At 38.6% G+C, this 18,894-nt stretch overlaps 2 protein-coding genes and 1 long non-coding RNA gene across 23 annotated transcripts in view; 2 read left to right on the forward strand and 1 right to left on the reverse strand.

Annotated features, from left to right (window-relative positions):
• The first annotated feature begins 206 nt into the window (after positions 1–206).
• Positions 207–11,045, forward strand: LOC146479722 (uncharacterized). 3 transcript variants are annotated; one of them, XM_085110583.1, is made up of 6 exons: positions 207–748; positions 7,151–7,616; positions 9,258–9,361; positions 9,821–9,903; positions 10,264–10,309; positions 10,689–11,045. In XM_085110583.1, the coding sequence occupies exons 2-6, from the start codon at positions 7,364–7,366 to the stop codon at positions 10,755–10,757; spliced, it is 555 nt and encodes a 184-aa protein (XP_084966709.1). In that variant the 5' UTR covers positions 207–748; positions 7,151–7,363; the 3' UTR covers positions 10,758–11,045. The 3 variants fall into 3 exon arrangements, with proteins under 3 accessions (XP_084966709.1, XP_084966707.1, XP_084966708.1); XM_085110581.1 differs by lacking the exon at positions 207–748 and adding an exon at positions 6,127–7,075; XM_085110582.1 differs by lacking the exon at positions 207–748 and adding an exon at positions 6,127–7,020.
• LOC146479723 (uncharacterized) overlaps positions 8,001–18,894 on the reverse strand; it is a 199,417-nt gene continuing 188,523 nt past the window's right edge. For 9 of the 11 annotated variants that reach the window (XR_014864888.1, XR_014864889.1, XR_014864887.1 and 6 more), the window contains 2 exons: positions 9,233–9,359; positions 8,001–8,518 (listed from right to left, as the gene is read on the reverse strand). This is a non-coding gene — a long non-coding RNA (uncharacterized LOC146479723). Of the gene's footprint in view, positions 8,519–9,232; positions 9,360–15,402; positions 15,503–17,398; positions 18,053–18,894 lie in introns of those variants that run through there. The other 2 variants (XR_014864883.1, XR_014864892.1) reach the window with 2 other exon arrangements.
• LOC146479724 (uncharacterized) lies at positions 11,193–18,678 on the forward strand. 9 transcript variants are annotated; one of them, XM_085110619.1, is made up of 6 exons: positions 11,193–13,908; positions 13,990–14,078; positions 15,443–15,504; positions 16,161–16,222; positions 17,399–17,471; positions 18,275–18,678. In XM_085110619.1, exons 3-6 carry the CDS (start codon positions 15,445–15,447, stop codon positions 18,338–18,340), a joined length of 261 nt encoding a protein of 86 aa, XP_084966745.1. In that variant the 5' UTR covers positions 11,193–13,908; positions 13,990–14,078; positions 15,443–15,444; the 3' UTR covers positions 18,341–18,678. The 9 variants fall into 9 exon arrangements, with proteins under 9 accessions (XP_084966745.1, XP_084966748.1, XP_084966739.1 ...); XM_085110622.1 differs by lacking the exon at positions 13,990–14,078 and having other exon boundaries at positions 15,443–15,486; positions 17,396–17,471; XM_085110613.1 differs by lacking the exon at positions 18,275–18,678 and having other exon boundaries at positions 17,399–17,630.

Below are 18,894 nucleotides of genomic sequence, written 5' to 3' on the forward strand. Positions count from 1 at the left end.
GCGTAAGCACTCATTCTCGTCCCCAGAGCCCCAACGTTTTTTTTTTTTTAAATTATGAACGAGTGGCTCTGGGTCCATCCAAAAATATCTTTTTTTTCATTGGCTGTTGAAAACCTGATGCGCTATATCCGGTAACGGCTGTTACCAGGGCCTACGATCCAACCGCTGACCAAAAGATCGTAGGCTCTGGGAATGAGGATGCGTAATCTCTGGGAAACTCTGCGCACGCGTAGCCAAAATTTGGCTAACTGGACCTCACAGCGCATGCTCGGCTCTTCCAAAACAAAATGGCGGCCTTGAGCAGAGCAAAAGAGTTCGCTTTAGCAAAGGATGGTAGAGACTGTGACTTTCAGTTAAAGCCCGAACAAAAGGAAATAATTGATGCTGTAGTTTGTCGTAAGAATGATGTATTAGGTATTTTACCAACGGGATTTGGAAAGTCCCTTGTCTTTCACTTGCTGAGTGATGTCTTCGACTTCATTGAAGCCGGACAACCTCCCGCGAAAGGGAGAAGCACCACAATCGTCATATCGCCACTAAATGCGCTGATGCGCAACCAGATCAGCAAAGTTGGCCAAAAAGACAAATGATTTGGCGATTTTGCAAGCTCGGGAAGGCAAACTACAACCCGTTTTTTCTCACCCAGAGTTTGTTATCGAGAATACAACCAAATCCACGCTCAAGACCTCCACATTTCAGAAACCGTACGCTGTATTGTCGTAGATGAGGCGCATTTAGTGGATGACTGGTTGGTGCTTCTCTTTGTTCTATTGCCCGAAGTTGTTGCTTTGGGCCATTCCATTTTATATCCGCATCCCCCGCCCCCTATTGAAGTATTAAATAATTAATAGTTGTTATGCTTGTAAGACCCCTTAAGAAGGAAAAAATTATCCCCCTTCAGAATCCAGTTTCAAGCAAAGATCTCCTCGGATCTCTGAGATACCCCTTTGGAGATGGCTTTGTGTTGGATTCACCCTCTTGGATTCTTGAATGATTTCACCCCCACTTTGGAAATCAATGGTTTGGGGGTGGGGGGTTATTTTTGACATTCTGCAAAATGTCCAGGGTAAGGTGGACATACACATGGAATAACAAGTGGAGTTTAGTAACTTTAAATGGAGTCTGAAGGGCTGGCTATAACAGCCAGAAGCTGCCCAGGTAGAAATTACTCATCCATAGAACAACAATTATTTTATTTCCCCGGCATGAAACACTGTGTTACATGTACACGTATCTTATCTCTTTTCCCTAATTTAACATGACACTCTTAATACAGTATTGCAGAGTTCAAAAAGTAGTTGTGGTTGTGTTTTTTCCATCATTTGTTTCTTCGGTTACTAAGTAATTTTCAGCGAGAGAACGAAAATCTTTTTGCCTTTTAAACACTCTGGGGCCGAAATATTCTTCAACTAATTTGTGGTACAGCAGTCGCTTTTGGCAGAGAAACGATCAATTACTGAAGAATGAAATGACCACAACAAAATAAACTTACAAGTGGCAAGGCGTGCGAACATGGGTAAATGCAGTGGTCATATTACAAACTAAAAAATTAGGCTAATCAGATCATGAATTGGCGAAAACTAATTTTCCTCACATTGACTGCACACGTTTTTTGAAAAAGGTATCAGTATCATTTACAATGACATGTTTGGGGCATTGGAATGTAGGTAAACAAATTAATTAAAAACTTAATTAACCTGTCGAGTAAAATCTAGCAGTGCGGATTTCCCCACTGCTAATAGGGGACACCTAACTCTCTAAAATACAATCTAAAATGTAAAAAAAAACTAATCTAAAATACAACTTTCTATGCCTTCTACATTGACCATGACCACTTATTATAAAGCATTATAATACAGGTCTCTACTTATCTATGGAAGATATATATCTGTTCTGGTTACAACTCTAGGACTGTTTTAAAAATCTCTACATAATTATTTGCAATCTTTGCACATACATACAACTGTGAAAGGTGTATTTGAATGTGCCTTGTAAAACAAAAAAACCCTGGCAAGTCTTTCTCTGTATCAATTCACATGGCATTTAGAGGTAGTGCTGTCTTTCAAACCATTTGTCCCCTTCAGGGCCAGAGAAATCTAATATTTTATGTTGAGACGATATAAAAACATAGCTAATAATTACTTCAGAGAAAAAAGGCTTCAGAGATGGCCTTCTGTGAGACTTCTTTTTCTACACCAAATGTCACAAACATCTAAAATCTTTTTTAGAAAGGCACAGCCCTTGAAGTTTAACAACAAATTTAGTTTAAAAATATGCTAAACTGACAAATCATGGTGGTAACTCATGTGCCCTCTTACTATGTTTAAGTTGTTTAATAAATCAAATTATGCATCTCTTTATACCGCAGCATTTTTGTAAACTCCATATAGAAATTTATTAAAATTATTAAGAAGATAATTTAAACATAATTCCATGTTATTGTCTGTTCAACAAACTTATAAAGGCCACTACAATGGTAAGGATTTCCATTAAAATAAAAACACAGGGGAGTTTGTGGGAGGCTGACACACAAGAATGCTGGAACCTAGGAACCTGAGGTTTATTTTTAACACAACTTCAAATTATCTACCAAATGGCAACACCAGTACTTGCAACCAAAAGTAGACGAATGTTAATTTGTTATTTTTAAATGAATCGGACTTCTGATATTGAGTGCAAGCCATAAAAACCTTCCTCACCTGGGCTTTTGATGAAAAAATCAAAGTGTTGATGGTTTGAGGCTAGGTCTGTCCCTGAAGTGTTGAAAATTCACTTCAGCATTGACTCTCTCTGCCCAGGTGTATTGTTAGGAACTGGCAAAAAATGCTGTGTATAACTGCAATGGACTCATTGTTGAGAAATTTTCTGGTGAAATTTTGTTGGTAGAAGGTCACCTTTCAGGATTTATAAAAAAAAAAGCCACTACCTTGGTGTTCTTGGATTTATGGTTGAACAATTAATTTCTCTTAAACAAATTGCATTCAAATGATGAGATTACAAAAACATTTCCACTGAATGTTATTAGACTTATAATATTCATTTTCATATTTATAAGAAGAAAAAAAAAAACAGGCATACACAAAAGATTTTGATGTGTATGTGTTCTGTATCGATCTTTGTAATCTCAAGTTTAAGAGCTAACCCATTCCCAGTGCTGGTATTCCTGAGCAAAAAAGATTTGGTTCCCATTTTGCAAAGATGACTGCAGTCTGCTTAAACCTTCCAACATGATGAATAATAAAGTTTCGGGGTTATGTCTACTAGGCTAGTGGATTAGTTTTGGTCATTTTGCCCCATGCATTCAAATTCTCTTTCACCAATACACTTGAGTAACCCCCCACCCCCACCCCCCCCCCCCCCCCCACACACACACACACACCTCCAGGTATGTTTGGAATGAAACTATAAAAATTCCTTGGGCTCATGAATTGATGTGTCCTTGTTGTTTTCACAAGAAGTCTGAGTGGCCTCTTGTAACCTTGTCACTTCTTTGAATTTTTCACCTGAAAAATAACGGTTTTAAAATAAAAGATCTAGTGAGAGTTGCTGTGGTTGAGGGGAATTTTTCAAATGCCCATGTTTCACCTTTTTCCTTTTATAAACACATGAAAACATTATACAATTTTCATATCAAACTAAGCAAAAGGGCAGGACCTTGACTTGTAAATCATTAGTTGCATGGAACTAAGTAACTTATTTTCCAGTATTGGCTCTGAATATTACAACGGTTTACGGTCAATTCGTTCCATGGTCAGATCGTAGTAACGTATTAATGAAATAAGGTAAAGGGCTTGTTGAATTTACATAAAAACCAAAAAACGGCTTTATTGGATGCAAGGGTAGTGAATTAGAAACCTATCTACCTTGGATGAGCCAGCAATCAAACGATTTCTGCGTGTATCCCTCTTAAACAAAGCCTAAATTAAAATTGCATAGAAACTCGATGAAATACTGCCGGTCCCTTTTAGAAAATCATTCTTACTTAAACAAACTCAAACTGATCTGAAATAATTTCACATACAGCTTAATTAAAAGAATTGAAGTTACCTTTCCTCCTCGATTGGTAGAGCCACGGCTGAATTTTCTCAGACCTTTGTATAGATATGGTCAATCACCATTTACTTCTGTTGCAATATTTACGACAAAAAAATTCGTCCAGCCCAGTGTGACAGTGTGTATGCTTGTGCTCGCAATACATCGAGTCAGATGTCGCGGAAGAAAAATTCGATCGCTCCCAAAAGCGAACAATTCTGCACTAAAAGTTTCCTTGCGCTTAAAAAGATCCTTGCCATTATTTCCGCCATCGTGATTAAAGAATACGCATGAAGAAGAAATCCTTATTTCGGCCGCCATGTTTGCTTATAATGTTTTCGTTAGCGCGCCCATAATCGGAACCTGGGCTCTAGGGAAGGGTTTAACCAATCAGTCAAAAGTCTCCTTTGTTTTTATTGTTTCAGCCGTAAACCAATCAGAAGCGGTATAGGTCCCAGGGTTCCCCAGCCCCAGAGCTCTTCTCTCCCCGCCGGTCATGCGCAGAAGAGCTCTGGAGGCGAGAGTGGGTATCTCGCGGGCTCATGATGATACCAATTAAATCAACATGCACCCGACCCAATCCTCTCGCCGCTCGCGCTATCCTTCCGCGGCTGACCTAAAAGAGAGCTTGCTCGCAGGCTAAGATCCAAGGGAACAAAATGGCTCGTATTATAAATGATCAGCAGGAGATTGCTCAAGTTGAATTTTAAATAAATAAGCGTTTTCGTTCAGTGAAGAAAATTGCACGAGTTTTTGACGGAAGTGAGTGCGTTTGGCCTTGAATTTTCCCATATCCGGGTTAATGCTACAAAAAGGAAGACCAACTCATTTCGAGTTCTTTCAACATTTATGATCCATGACTTATACTTACGTTACGCTTGAAATGTGACGTATAGAAATGAAAATGACATTTGTTTTGATATATCTCACACCCCAGGGCCATGTCTCAAAGTCTGTGATTTCGCTTTGATCGGCGCCATTTGAAATCCTCCATAAAGCTTGACAATTTGGGTCACTGAGGTTCGTTAAGGAAAAACGTCGAGTAAGAACGTACGTAAAAGTTACTCCAGCAAAAAGAAAACTACATAATATTTATGCACTGCAGTAAATATTTTGACCAGTGACGATGTCTTCATCCATCCGTGGCTGCATTGCAGTGAAGCCGAGGTCACAGATGGATGAAGACATCGTCATATTCATCTAGATTTACTGCTTGCAGTCTCCTCGTGTGAACAATACGGGGTACTTGACTCCGTAGAGCAGGGATGAATGTCATACAATAATCCTAAGCTGCCTTGGAATTTGGTAAAATGGCGGCCGTTTTGCAAATAAGTAGTAGATTTCTAACAAAAAATAGATATTTAACAAAAATTTTTTTTTATTAAAACGTTATCCTTTAAGTAATTGTAATCATCTTTTATTTTCTTTGTCTGCGTTATTAGCGTAGGAAGTAAATATTTTGGTAAGTGACGATGTCTTCATCCATCTGTAACTCCCGCTTCACTGTAGTACATAAATTTTTATGTAGTTTTGTTTTTGCTGGAGTAACTTTTACGTACGTTCTTACTCAAAGTTTTCCTTTAATGAACCTCAGAGTAAAGTTATGGGACTAGTTACACAGCATGATTAAGTCCCAGTGACAAGTTCTGACTTGTGTTCACACGAGACGCCTTTTTGAAGATAACGACTGGCTAGACGACACGATCAAGTCTCGGAGTCCTGTAACGTTCACGCGAGGGAATAGGTTGCAGATAGTGGTATGATAAAGTGTTGGCGTCAACTTCCCTGAAGCCGTTTAGGTTCCCAGGACAGTCCTATTTCCACTTCACACTGGTTTAGACTCTTCGTTTGGTTGCAAAGTCTTACTCCCGGCCAGTACGCATTATTACGAAGGGAAATTTGAAGTACACAGGACTAAGTTTCGATTGGATCCAAAAATCCATTGCAAGGGAACAAATTAAGTCGGTAGACTTAATAAAAAGTGGTTGAATCTCCCTTGTTGCAGGGAACTGTCTCAGAATCTAAACCGTTCGTTTGAGCCAAGATGAAAATCATGGAATCCATTATCAAGCTAATGTTTATTTATTATATATCGAGATCAAATTATCGCTCAAGGTCATGAATTTCTTTGTCTTAACTTCAGTATTGTTGAGAAGTTTGAGAACTAATCAAACACAATGCGGTTCATCTTTAGCATTTCGCTTGTTTGATGACGTCATATATTCTCCACTCTCTTGGTTTAGCAGGCTATTGATGCTGTTGAGAGAAATTAGCATTTGATCACTAATTGTGCTCAAAGTTCATCGTCGGTAAACTGAAGAACAGCAAAGAACAAAGATGGATTACATTCAAGCGGCAACTGGGACAGCGAATCGGAATGTTCTCGCACATAGACAATTCTATAGTCTCGTTCATGGTTTATCGACTCTTAGTTAAGGGAGTTAAAGAAACTTCCTCTATTTTCTTTCTATACGTCTAATAAACATTGCATCTGATAAGAACAAATGTATTTTAAATGACCTCTAGACAGTACAATCAACAAACAACAGCCGACTGCCTAACAACCGGAGAATTATACGTGACTGACACACTGACAGACATTGATTTTGAACTTGCTACGATAAGCATTTTTAGCTCACGGAGTTTTAGATATAAAACGGTTGACCGAACAAGGTTATAACAGGTCTGGGCACATCACTTGACGCACTTCAATTAAATTTTCTTCTATATCAAAACAAATTGTGCAAACGTCTTTTTAAATTTACACTTCAGAATTCGTCAGCAGTATGTTAAACGAGCTGGACAATATAGGAAAAATTAAGGGAAAACTTTTATGTCTGCTGGTTGTTGACGTCACCTGATCATGTCAAAGATTGAAATAGAAGGGGAATTTTTCCACAAATCGAAAGCATCGCCGAAGCGGTTCAAACATAACAAATGATCAGAATGCCCGAATATCGGTCGTTCGTTTGGTCATTTCATGGTAAAGTAAGTGTTTTTCAACCGAAAAGCAAGGAAATTAGAGAAACATGTGTTCCGTTCTGTGAGTATCCCAGCGTTTTGTCGATTGTTCATTTAAAGTTTCTTATGTTTAGAATTGTTTGCTTCAATTCCACAGCAAGACGGACGACATCTGAAAAAGGAAATGTTACGAAGGAATTTTAAAGAATGCAACGACCTCTTAGGTTAAAGAAAGCTTGGCGCAACATTTCTGTGGGAATTCCATAAACCCTGCCACGGCCAACATGGGACAACAACTTACAGAAACTCGACAATGTTACTTTAAGCAACTGCGGGGAACCCAGAAAAAGTCAACAGCGAGAACAAATCCATGCGCGTCCACTCGATTTACAAGAGTCATTGTTCTATAAAAATCACAGCCGCCATTATGCGTAGGGTCATGGAATTTTTAAGTACGATTGTGCACAAGAAGCGCAGACGCAGCTACCATCCATTAACACTGAGGAGCAGCTGTATGAGGCCAATAAGCATCAAACAGCCGTCGCTATTGTTGGTCAAAATGAAGAAAAAAAAATGCTTGGACACTAACACAAGGGTTGCGAATATCTCACTACTGGAAAAAGGTAAGTTGAAATTTTACTTGCGATGTGTTGTTTAGCTCGAAGATGCGTCCCTTCTCGTTTCAATTAAATGCCTCTAAAATGGAACAGCACGTGCTCGAGAAGAAATAGTTCCGCACGCGCCAAATATCTTGCCAAAAAGCGGGAGCGAAGAAAGAGTAAAACTCCTTTCGTTTTAAACTGTTTGTTCCCTCGCCTGGCGCATTGTGGACATACAACATGTTGTCCGTTGATAGACCAACCACGATTTACTAGATATTTAATAACTAAACGATTTGGCTTAATGTCGAGGGAATTAGTAGTTTACTCTCGAATTAAATTTGGTGCCAATCGGACAAGCACGCTTTACGTAGAGCCTCAGAATTTTACACATCACCTCATGATCAATCGCCTTTCGATCTTTTATTTACTGATTACATGTCTGTATGAACAGAGAGAAAGAACCGCTAGATTTATCTTCTGTACTCAGTACTCTGTAATAGTTGCAGTGTTAGGAAAATCAGCCTTCGCCTTTTATAACTAACACGTCATTCTTTAGACGCGTCACTACCGTTTCATGAAAGCGTTGCAGAAACATGGCCGATTACTGAAGGACCTTTCTAGTCCATCCTAACCTCATGTAGATTAAAATCAGTAAAAATTTAGTGAAGCACCGCAGCTTGTGTCGTAAACTGTTAAGTTGAAACTATTTTGTACTTTAGTGAGGTACTCCAGCTTGTGTCGTAAACCGTTACGTTGAAACTATTTTGTTACGGAAGACCAACATGGTTAAATGCAATCACTTAAAGAAAGGGACGTTCGATCGTTCACTTCTTATTGAAGCTCGGTATCAGAGACCTTGTCCTGGTTGTTATAACTGACTCTTGTAGGGGACAATTGTCGCAAGTTGTTTTAATATGGCGGCCCTGCAAAGGAAAGAAGGAACGAAATTTATTTGTTTTGACCCACATTACAGATTTTATAGACATTGATAAAATACAGAATGCACTGAATAAACCATTTAGAAGTTAGTCACCAGAAAGAAAACTTTTCTTCAAAACCTGGCAAAACACAAACAAGTTAAGATGTTTTTTACACCTAGTACGTGCTTCGCGACTACTGATCACAGAACGGTGACACTCAATTCAAATTACACAGGGAAAAGATAGATTGCTAGTACTGTAACATCATTAAGCAGAGGCAGAAATAACGTTGTTTGTTGTTAGACAGTATATACTGATTGCTTTTCAAGTGCAACGCAGCCAGCTCTATGGCCAAACTCTGTCAGAAAGATGGCCAAGCAAAACTGAGCACATGGAATAATTTACCAGGCTGAATAACACAATGCGCATGCTCGTTAATTTACTGTCACGGTCTGCGCAGCTAAGAATCTGTACAGACCGAAAATTTGTTTATATTGAATGTAGAGAGCAAATATACTTATTCTTCTACCCAAATAAATATTGCGTCTTTGTAATAGCCAATTTCTGAACCCAGAAACCATAGCAGGATATTTCTGACACACTTGTCGAAGCCCAACTTTTAAGAATCCTTGTTTCGTTTTAAGGCTAAAACTCCACTTAAACGGTAAAGATGTTTAAAAGCTCTTTAAGAACAATTGAGGAAGTTGAAACACGCACCCTTTTGTTTTTCATGTCATTTCAGTTTGCCTTCAAGAAATGGCTGACCAGGACCAACGGAAGTTTCTCGAACGTCTGCTTGAAAGTGATGACATCATACCGAGTTTGGAACTAGGCAACGCCAGCTCTGTAAGGATGATTAAACAAAACACAGTTAAATGCCGCAAGATATCGTCTTCAATTACCTAACAAATCCAGTACCCACTTTTAAGAGGGATAGCTTTTATGAGCTCTAAGACCAAACTGTCGACTCTGACGTTTCAATGCCCTCCCGCAGCATTTGTACACTGATGTAGAAAGCCCCACAATGCGCATTGCTAGCAATAACGATACCCACAGCCAGGGACTTTTGTTTTTGTTGTTTGTATTTGTTTGAGCATCTTAGGTCCCACTGGTAGATGAAAATTACTTCATAAACAGCGGCACAAATGTTGGAACAAAATGTTTTCCCCTTGGTGACACTCTTGAATTTTGTGCCTACGTAATTGGAACGTTCCAAAATGACCAAGTTTACAGTTCAGTTCACAAACATGGTACATTGACTGTGTGTTTCCATTGTTGTAAACTTTATTATAAATTTTCCAACAGGATGTTCCTCGAACTGGCTACTCCGAGAAGGGGAAGAAAATTGTGATGTGCACCGAAAGCAACCACCTTCACCATCAAATCATGTAAGTAACGAAAATATCTAAGCTTTATGGTGACAAAAGAAACGAACTTGCAGCTTATGGTAATTGAACGGCCGACAAATCCTCCACTCTGCTGAAATCAGGTTCAGTATAAAGTTTAGTATAAAGCTGAATCGAGTATGTGACTGGACAATATCTGTTACTTCTACTGCATGTCAAGTGATACAGGTCACTAGTTTGGTGGATACTGATAAGAAAGGCTCCCTCCTTTTTGAGGTTTGTAAGCCATGACTGGAGTGAGCTTATACTTTATAGTAAGACCCTGTCAGCACAAGATAAGCCGTCTTCAAAGAACTAAATGAAGCCAGTGCAAAATCTTTCTAAAATCATTATTTTTTTCAGGAGATCGGCCGGGTTACGTTCCTTGGTGATGACAATCAATAGCCAGGTAATTTTTATTCATTTACAGATTTGTCACTGCAAGACGTAAAATACACATCTAGTCGTTAAGGGGCTATGTCATTAGGATTTTCCAGTATTCAGGGGAACGCTTGCTAAAAGATGACTTGTTTCTTGACCAACACGGGGACAACCGATTGTGAATATTCAAAGAAAGTAAGGCGACACTGAAAAAGACAAGAGCAGTGCCCGAAGAATTTATCCCAAAGAAACTTGTTAATACTTTTTTGCAGTAGACTTCTTAACAAATTGAAAGCGTTAGTTTCAGGCTTTTATTAATGCAAAAGTCTCTTAATCTTTCCAAAGTGAAATAAAAATAGCTGACAAAGAGTGGTGTGTATAATGTTTTTCCCTTTTTCCCAATTCAGGCGTATGCAACGGCTGAAAACATTGCCATAACAACCTCAAGAAACACTCCGACTGAAGGAGCGGATTAACATCCACCGCGGCACTGTTAGCGGTCCAGCAAAAAAGAAAAAAAAAACACTGTATATATCAAGCTAAAAAAGTTTTTATACATAGCAAGTATTTATAGCTTTCTTTTCTGAATGTAAAACGTGGTATTAAAACGAATGCGTGTGAAGAATGGTTTTTAAGGCATGGTAGTCAAAGATATAAATAATCGTTACGCAGATACATTTAAAAATGCATATATATTGTACACTTGATGAAAAAGGTTGACTTTCCATGTAGGCATAACGAATAAATTGTGAGGACTGAAAACTCTATCACTTCCTGAGTATGGTCTTTTGGCGAACAACAAACCGCTTGGAGAAAATGTAGCAATAAACATTCAGAGGTCGAGCAAAACATCGTAAGATTCTAAGGAGAACATGAGGACGCAACCTCATTTGACACTTGTTTAATATGTCAAATTCCGGCATAAAGCATCACTGGTGAGTCACAAACGCAAGATTTAGTAAGCGGCAGAACTTCACACATATCTTCCCGATATTAGCCAAGTTATGGTGTTTTGTGCGCTTATTTATTTTGTACCCTAATGGACTATGACGAGAGCTAGTTTAAATGGGCCTTTAGCACTAACTGGTCACATGGTACAAAATCCACCATACTGGGTGGCAAAAGAATGTAGTAGATTCGAACACAAAGGAATTCCAACCTGTCAAGCTTGACTTTCCTTTGTTCTCGATGTCCCAGTGGAGGATGCCACGGTTTTTTGTCATCCAGTGTGGCGGATTTTTTACCATATGACCAGTTAGTACAAAAGGCCCATTGACAAGACTTAAATGGATAGTTCACAGGAAAAGCTCACACTAGCTTGTCTCGAAACGACGAGGCGGGCATGCGCATGAAGAGTTGACACTTAGGAAATATCAGGGTATCTCATATTACAGAGAATTGACTAGGAAAAGAATAAAAATCGGAAACTGAAAAAGCTGTCCTCAAAACATTCGCATGCCCCGGTTTCTATATGATTCGATTAGTACTGCTGTTCCTTCAAGGCTTCAAGTAAATTTGCTTTAATTACCTCACAAGCTGTATCCGTTGAGGCAGTAAGATGGACAATGACCAAATTTTCTTTAAAAGGTTTGTGTGATACTCCGTTCCAAAGGGCCATACAATGTTAATTTCTATCTCTTTCGTGAACTCGAAGGCACTTACTTTCAGATCGAAATACATTTCACATTTCACATCGTTGCTTTGAATGACATGCGCTGGTTGGAAAGAGAACCTTTCAGTTCCAAAGAGTTTATTTTCACATCGCCTTATCCAGAGGTAAAAACGTGCTTAATTCCAGTAAACATCCCACGGCTGAAATCTAATCTTCGATTTGCAATATCATCCAAGTTTCTACAAAATATCTCGTTCGAAAGACAGATTTTTTCGCTTTCGATCGCTTTTAGAAATACAGACAGTCGTTCGGGTCAGCAGCCTTTATTTAAGCGTAAACATTGCGATGTTTTACCCATCAATCTGTAGCTTGACCATGAGCCCGTGTCACAAAAGTTTTGACAGCGGTTTAAACCATTATCAAGGAACCTCCATACAAGCCGCGCGAAAAATCATGTCCGAAATTTCTTGCCATGTTTTAACAATTCGGTCACGCTTGTACGTTTTTTTTTTTGTGTGTGTTATCAATGAACTTGATCAATAAACACTAATTGGAAATTAGTTGAGCTTCAAGTGAGATATTATAAGCATTTTGCTTGGTTGATGATGTCGAATATTCGCCCTTCCCGTATACTTCGCAATCTATTGACAATCAAAAGAGAAACTAGACGTTGGTCACTTGTGACGAGGTCACCGTCAACCTTTGTCAAGAACAATACAGAACAAAAAGCAACTAGGACTGACGACAAATGTTCTCGAATATGGACGGATTATTCTATTTCAACATTCATGTTGAAGGTCATGTCATCTCTTGCCTCGTTTCTTGAGAAATGGGAGGTGAGAAATTTCTTCTGGTTTCTTTCTATCCGTTAAGTGAAGAATGGGTTAAGGGAAATATGAATATTAATGTATTTCATAAATGACCCCTATGTCATCTAGAAACAGTGAAATCAATAAACGGCAGCCTGCTTAGCAACAGTGAATATGTTTTTCCAATGATTGGCACACAAATGACACTGATTTTCAACTTGCTGTAATAAGCTGGGTCGTTAAGACAAACTTTAATGATGAACGCTTGACTGAACCACGATCTGCCCAGGCAGATAGCTTTGTTGAAGTCAAATGAAGTATTTGAAATTGCAAATCGATTACTGAAATAGATTTCCCTTCTGACAAACCATATCACAAACGTCTGTTGATATTTGCAAGTACTTAGTCAACATTGGAAACTAAAAAGACGCTACACAACAGTGGGAAAAGCCAAAATTATGGCCTGATACAATGCTGATGTCATCATGACGAAACGACACAGAAATAGAGAAATTTTCAACAAAATTAAACGCACCGATCATACCGACAAAACATTTGAAACATTCTGCAATGGGTAAGTTCCCGGCTGGCCATGAGCTGAAATCACAAAGTAAAGGTTTTCGACTGTGTGACGATACCTTTGCGCGGTTATGAGAAAAAAAAAGTCCGGTAAACAAGACTGTAAGTATCAGCACTAGTTTTCTCGACGTGGAGAGCCTGTGCCCATTGTTTGTCACGAGGGTTTCCGAAACATACATTTCTTTTGGATTCCATAGCATCAGTGGATTGTGTCACTGAAGCATAGCAACCACAAGTTGATAGAGAAGTCAGGGAAAGCAGTCAGAATATACCAGTGACGAATGTTTTAGCTGTTGAGATAGCTGGAGAACAGAACTTGCAGGAACTCATGGATGCTACCGCTCTAAAGAACCATATGAAACCACAACCTTTAAAGACAAGCAGGTCTATTCAAACTAGAGGAGAAATGGATCGAACAGTCAGCAGTCGCCATTTTAAGAGACCAAAGCCAGGAGATTCATAAGCCGTTCCCACGACTTCTTGCGCGGTGGCAACCGGCCAACATAAGCAGCTGCTCAATTCCAATTAACGTCCTGAATGACATGCGCTGGTTGGAGAGGGAAAGGGAAAGAGAACTCTTCAGCCCATAAGAGTTCATTTTTCGTTGTATCTAGCGCCAAGGGAAAGGTAAGTTGAATTTTCCATTTGTGAAATAAATATTTCTGTATTTATGTTACATTTTGCTTCAAAAACAAACCATTCTTGCAGTCCTGAGAGTTGAGTCAACACGTGGTCCTCCAACGAGAAAAACGCACGAACACCGTCAAATTGGTAAACTGCATTTCCTCGGATTTAAGGTGCGTTTACTTTTACTCCATTACAACACAACATAAGAGCATATTTTGTAGTTACATACCAATAACATGAACCGGTATTTAGCACTAAAAACCATTTCAAAGTCACCTCGTGTAAACCAAACGGTCCGCTCTCGCTCATTCGAATTTCTAATGTGGTTTCTGAAGAACGGCGCGTTTTACACTAAATCGTCAAGCGTTCAATCCTTGTTTGATTCGTATTTTTGAACAACGTTCATAGTGTCTTAATGATCTTTATTTGACTGGTAATCGCTGCGACCTATTCAGAATTTCAACCGGATACTTCAAAAGAACCTTCCGCTGTGTTGATTTCTAAATTCAAATACCTCAGTGGCCAGCCAGTAACACATTTATTGGATATATTTATTTATATTTTTTTTGGATATATTTAAGCGTTTATTGGATATTTCACTGTAACTGTGATAAACGTCTTGGAGTCAGTTACGTCTCATAACTACATAAATGCTTTTGCTTCTACCGAAGAGCGATAACATTGAAATGAGCCTAAGCACCTTAAATCGACGAATCAAAAGTTGTTTAAGTTGTCTTAATAGGAAAATACGACCCGACTACAACATGGATGAGGTGAAGGCATCTATCCAAAATATTATCAACAGTCGTTGATCTTTACAAAGACCTGTATTCTTGTAAAGATTCATGACCGTTGACAGTAGTTTAGATAGATGCCCTCACCTCATGGATGTTGTAGTCGGGTCGTTCTCACCCAGGACAACTTTCGATTCGTCGTTTTAAGGTGCTTAGGCTCATTTCAATGTTATGGTTCTTCAGTAGAAACAAAGGAATTTCTTTGTACTCAAAGCCTCTTGAAAAAGATAACGAATGAGGCTTTCTTTCTTTCTTCTTCTCCCAATCAAAGTTGTCATCGGGTTCCACCGATTCCGCCATAAATCGAGCGACTGAGGAACCGCTCGTGTAAGACCGATGTAACATCATAACTTCCGCCGCGAAAATCACCTCCGCCGTTATATGTTTGTGTCGTGATTTTTTTTTTTTTGTGCCGTTAAGATTTCGTTTTTGCCGTGAAGTTATTGTTGGTGCCGCGAAGTTTATGTTTGTTGCGTAAACTTTTCGTGGGTGCACTGAGAGTTTATGTTTGTGCCGTGACACCCATGGGCCACCATAATACTACCCTTTGGCGTTCGCGTTCGTTGAAACACCTGAGGTTTTTACTCATTTTGGTCGCGCCCCCTTAGGACTCTTAATAGGTTACCAATCCCCGTTCAAGATAAAAGTACGTTAGTACGTTTAGAAGAGGTAAAGAGAGAATCCAGAAGTTGATGCACACCTTCTTGTATTTGATGGCATTTTCAATTTTTTTCTTCAAGAAATGGCTTCTTACAACAACGGCATCCCGTCAAGCTTGGAAAGGGTAAGGAAGGCGAAATCCGTAAGAAAAGCAAATATTTAACTCCATAAGCTGTTGATTTTAGCTTCTCTTTAATAGATTCTACGCATGCTTATGCTTTTGTCACTGACAAAACCCCCTGATCTACAATGAGTTGAACGTTCGATATAACAAAGGCATATTTTTTTCTTCGACAAAAAAAAATACTGCACATTGCTTTTCTCTATCTATGTAGTGATATAAAGTGAAGCTAACAAGAAGCTGGACTGACCATGCAACAGGCATGATCTACCATTTTATCTTGAGGGAATAAGTAATATTCTTATGCCCCATTCACACCGTTTAAAAGCTGTTTAGTTGAGCACAGTTTGAAATTGTTTCCTTCACAAAAGCCGCTTTTGACAAACGAAATTACCTATATCACAGTACATCTGTTGAGTACGGACGCGGATTATTCAATGCACCATGACCATATTTGGGCAGTGCTACAATGTGTTGAATAATGAATATACTGGACACGTTATTTCAGGACTGACCACGTTCCCAGCTTTAATCTAAATTTTTGCGATGATTCTAAAACCTCAAATTAACATCATCATGAGAAGCCAACTCTAGAATATTTTCGTTCACTTTCTATCATCTGATTGACTTCGTAAAAGTAAATAAATAAATAAAAACAATTACTGTTGTCCCCAAAGGCGATTTCCCAACCTGAGAAAGGCCAGCAGTGTACAGAGGACAGCAGTCACTCGCCTTTCATGTAAGTAATAAAAATAGCTAGGTCTAAGTGGAAAAAGTATGGGCTCAAGGAAGGCCTTAGTTATAGTAGATATATAAACGGACTTTTTCTCTTATAATGCGTTGAACTTTCCCCTTTGCATTTGTAGAATTTAGGTTATAAAACCAGTGATACACTTGATAACATTTCACAGTGTAATTTTTTTTGCTCAAAAAAGTTGCTTTATATGACCGAGCCTTCCAGTCGGCTGCTCCGAAACTAGCCTCTTTTAAAGTGCACCTAGCCCCCCAATTTTTTTTTCTCTTAAATAAAACTTTGCACCTGTTTGAAACATATTGCGCTATTTGGCGCCTTTTTCAACCAAATCCTGACTTTTCAAAGGCTCTAAAAATTACGAAATCTAGCCATCATCTGTCCCATGACCGAGCTAGAAAGGGTCATGGGTCTATTCCTTACTTGACGTAACAAACTGATTTGCATTGTATTAAGTCTTTGTGAAAATGCATGCAAAGCAGTTTGTGACGTCACGTAAGGAATAGACTCATGCCCCTTACTAGCTCGGTCATGGGACAGATGATGGCTAGTGGCTAGATTTCGTAACTTTTACAGCCTATAAAAGTCAAAATTTGGTTGCAAAAAGGCTCAATGCGTTTCGAACAGGTGCAAAGATTTATTTAAGCGAAAAAAATTTGGTGGGTTGGGTACACTTTAAACAAGCTCTCAAAACATACTCTTTTAAGATAGCTTTTAATTGATTTACTTATACATTTTTATGATAGCTTTTAACCGATTTATTAATTTGATCTTATTGCTGTTATGCGCATATGAAAATATTTCTATTGCACATGCGCAATATAAGTTTTATATTTATTATTATTATTGTTATTATTATTATTATTATTATTATTATTATTATTTATTATTTGCAATGTACAACACAGGGAACAACACAGCTACTTTAATGGCTTTAATGACAGCAAATATATTTGTTACCTCCCTTTACATCATATTGTAACATACATTAAATTCTCGCAGCAGTATACAACAAAAGAAACGGGTAAAATCCAAACAAACCTAAGCAAAATAACGAAACAACAACAACAACAAAACTAAGTTAACAAAAAACAAGAACAATAGAAGCAAACAGCATATGGCCTTATTTAAGTCTTATTTATACTTTTTCTTGACTTCCAGAAGACGACCCCCTCCGTTTGTGGTGTCACCAGATGTCCAAGGCAGTGGGTGCGTAGGCACAGCCCAGGAATCCACGGTAAATAGACGCAAAAATATAAACAACAACAACAACAAGTTCGTAAGAAGACCTCGCGTCACGAGATTGCAACATAGGTTTGAGTATCGGGAGGAAAGTTATTCCATATGCTGTGCTTCTGACTCGCCAAAGCACAGCAGAGGCACAGCGTCTGGATGAAACGTAGTTCCACAAGCTCTTCCTTGCTATACGTTTCTGCCGTGTGGAACCAAATTCATAAGTTATATAAATGTATTTTCGCGGGAAAAGTTACGAGGAGAATTATTATGCCAATGTCGTCAGTAAATCTTGAAGTTGGTGCGACCCTGACACGATGCGTGAATCAGGGTTTTACTGCGGCGGTGTTACAGTCCAAACTAACTGCAAGTTCTAAGAAACTAATTGCAACTTCGGTACGGAAGTAACACGACGTCCGAATTGGGCTTTGCACACCGGGCCTCCGTAGTTCATAAGACGATTAAGCTTACCATGCCAGGGTTAGTGTAAACTTTGAATCCAGTTTACTTACCAATCAATAAAAATTTTTCCGAAAAAAGTTTGCACTTCAGTGTTTTCTCAGGCTTAGTTTTCTTTACATTTAGCTGAAAATTAGTTTTTTAAAAAACATTTTCAAAAGTGAGATGAAAACCTCGTATAATTTTCAATCATGAAACCTTACAACTTCTGGAGATATTATCCGCTGGAAAACACGTTTATGTGATAGGGTGAAAAGAATGACACATCATAGTGGAATTAATAGTACCAAAAAAATCTACGTTCTGATGACATCTATTTATTTATTCATTTATTTACTTTTAACTTAGGTGTCTGAAGGCGAGAACATTGCAGCCAAGATCACTCGAAAGACACCAACGGAGCATCCCAACTAAAAGATCTCTGTAAATACAGCAACGATGAAAAACTTCTATCTAGTTGTGAAATATTCCAGTATAACCAGATAGACAACAAAACGTTAAAACATAATATAAAGAAATGGTATGAAAAATAATTTTAGATGGATTATAGTTCAAAGCTGTAAACAGGAGATTGCGATATTATTAGGACAGGAAAAACTTTGCAAGTAAGGCCAGTGTTATCAAGCAAAGTTCTGACAATGCAAGCCTGTTTAAAGTGACAACGTTGCCACAATTTACAAAGACTATCATATAATATGCATGCAGAAAATAAATTAACCGTCATGTGGACAACTAATAAAACGTGAGAACCATCACCGTTTTATCTGTGTTCATTGACTTGGAGGAGGGGGTTGGGGGAGGGGGGTAGCAAAGTCTAGAAAAGAAAGTCCAGCAATCTATGGATGATTTTCGGGAAAAGCATATATTTTTACTCTCAAAGGCGTTATGCGCTAATGCACTACCAACACGTTGAACCTAAACCGAGCGAGTATCCACCAAATATTGGAGGCTTTCCTGTTCAAATGAGA

This window comes from Pavona decussata, unplaced genomic scaffold, assembly GCF_977016875.1.
Source record: "Pavona decussata unplaced genomic scaffold, jaPavDecu1.1 SCAFFOLD_58, whole genome shotgun sequence".
In the NCBI taxonomy this organism is placed as follows: Eukaryota; Metazoa; Cnidaria; class Anthozoa; order Scleractinia; family Agariciidae; genus Pavona; species Pavona decussata.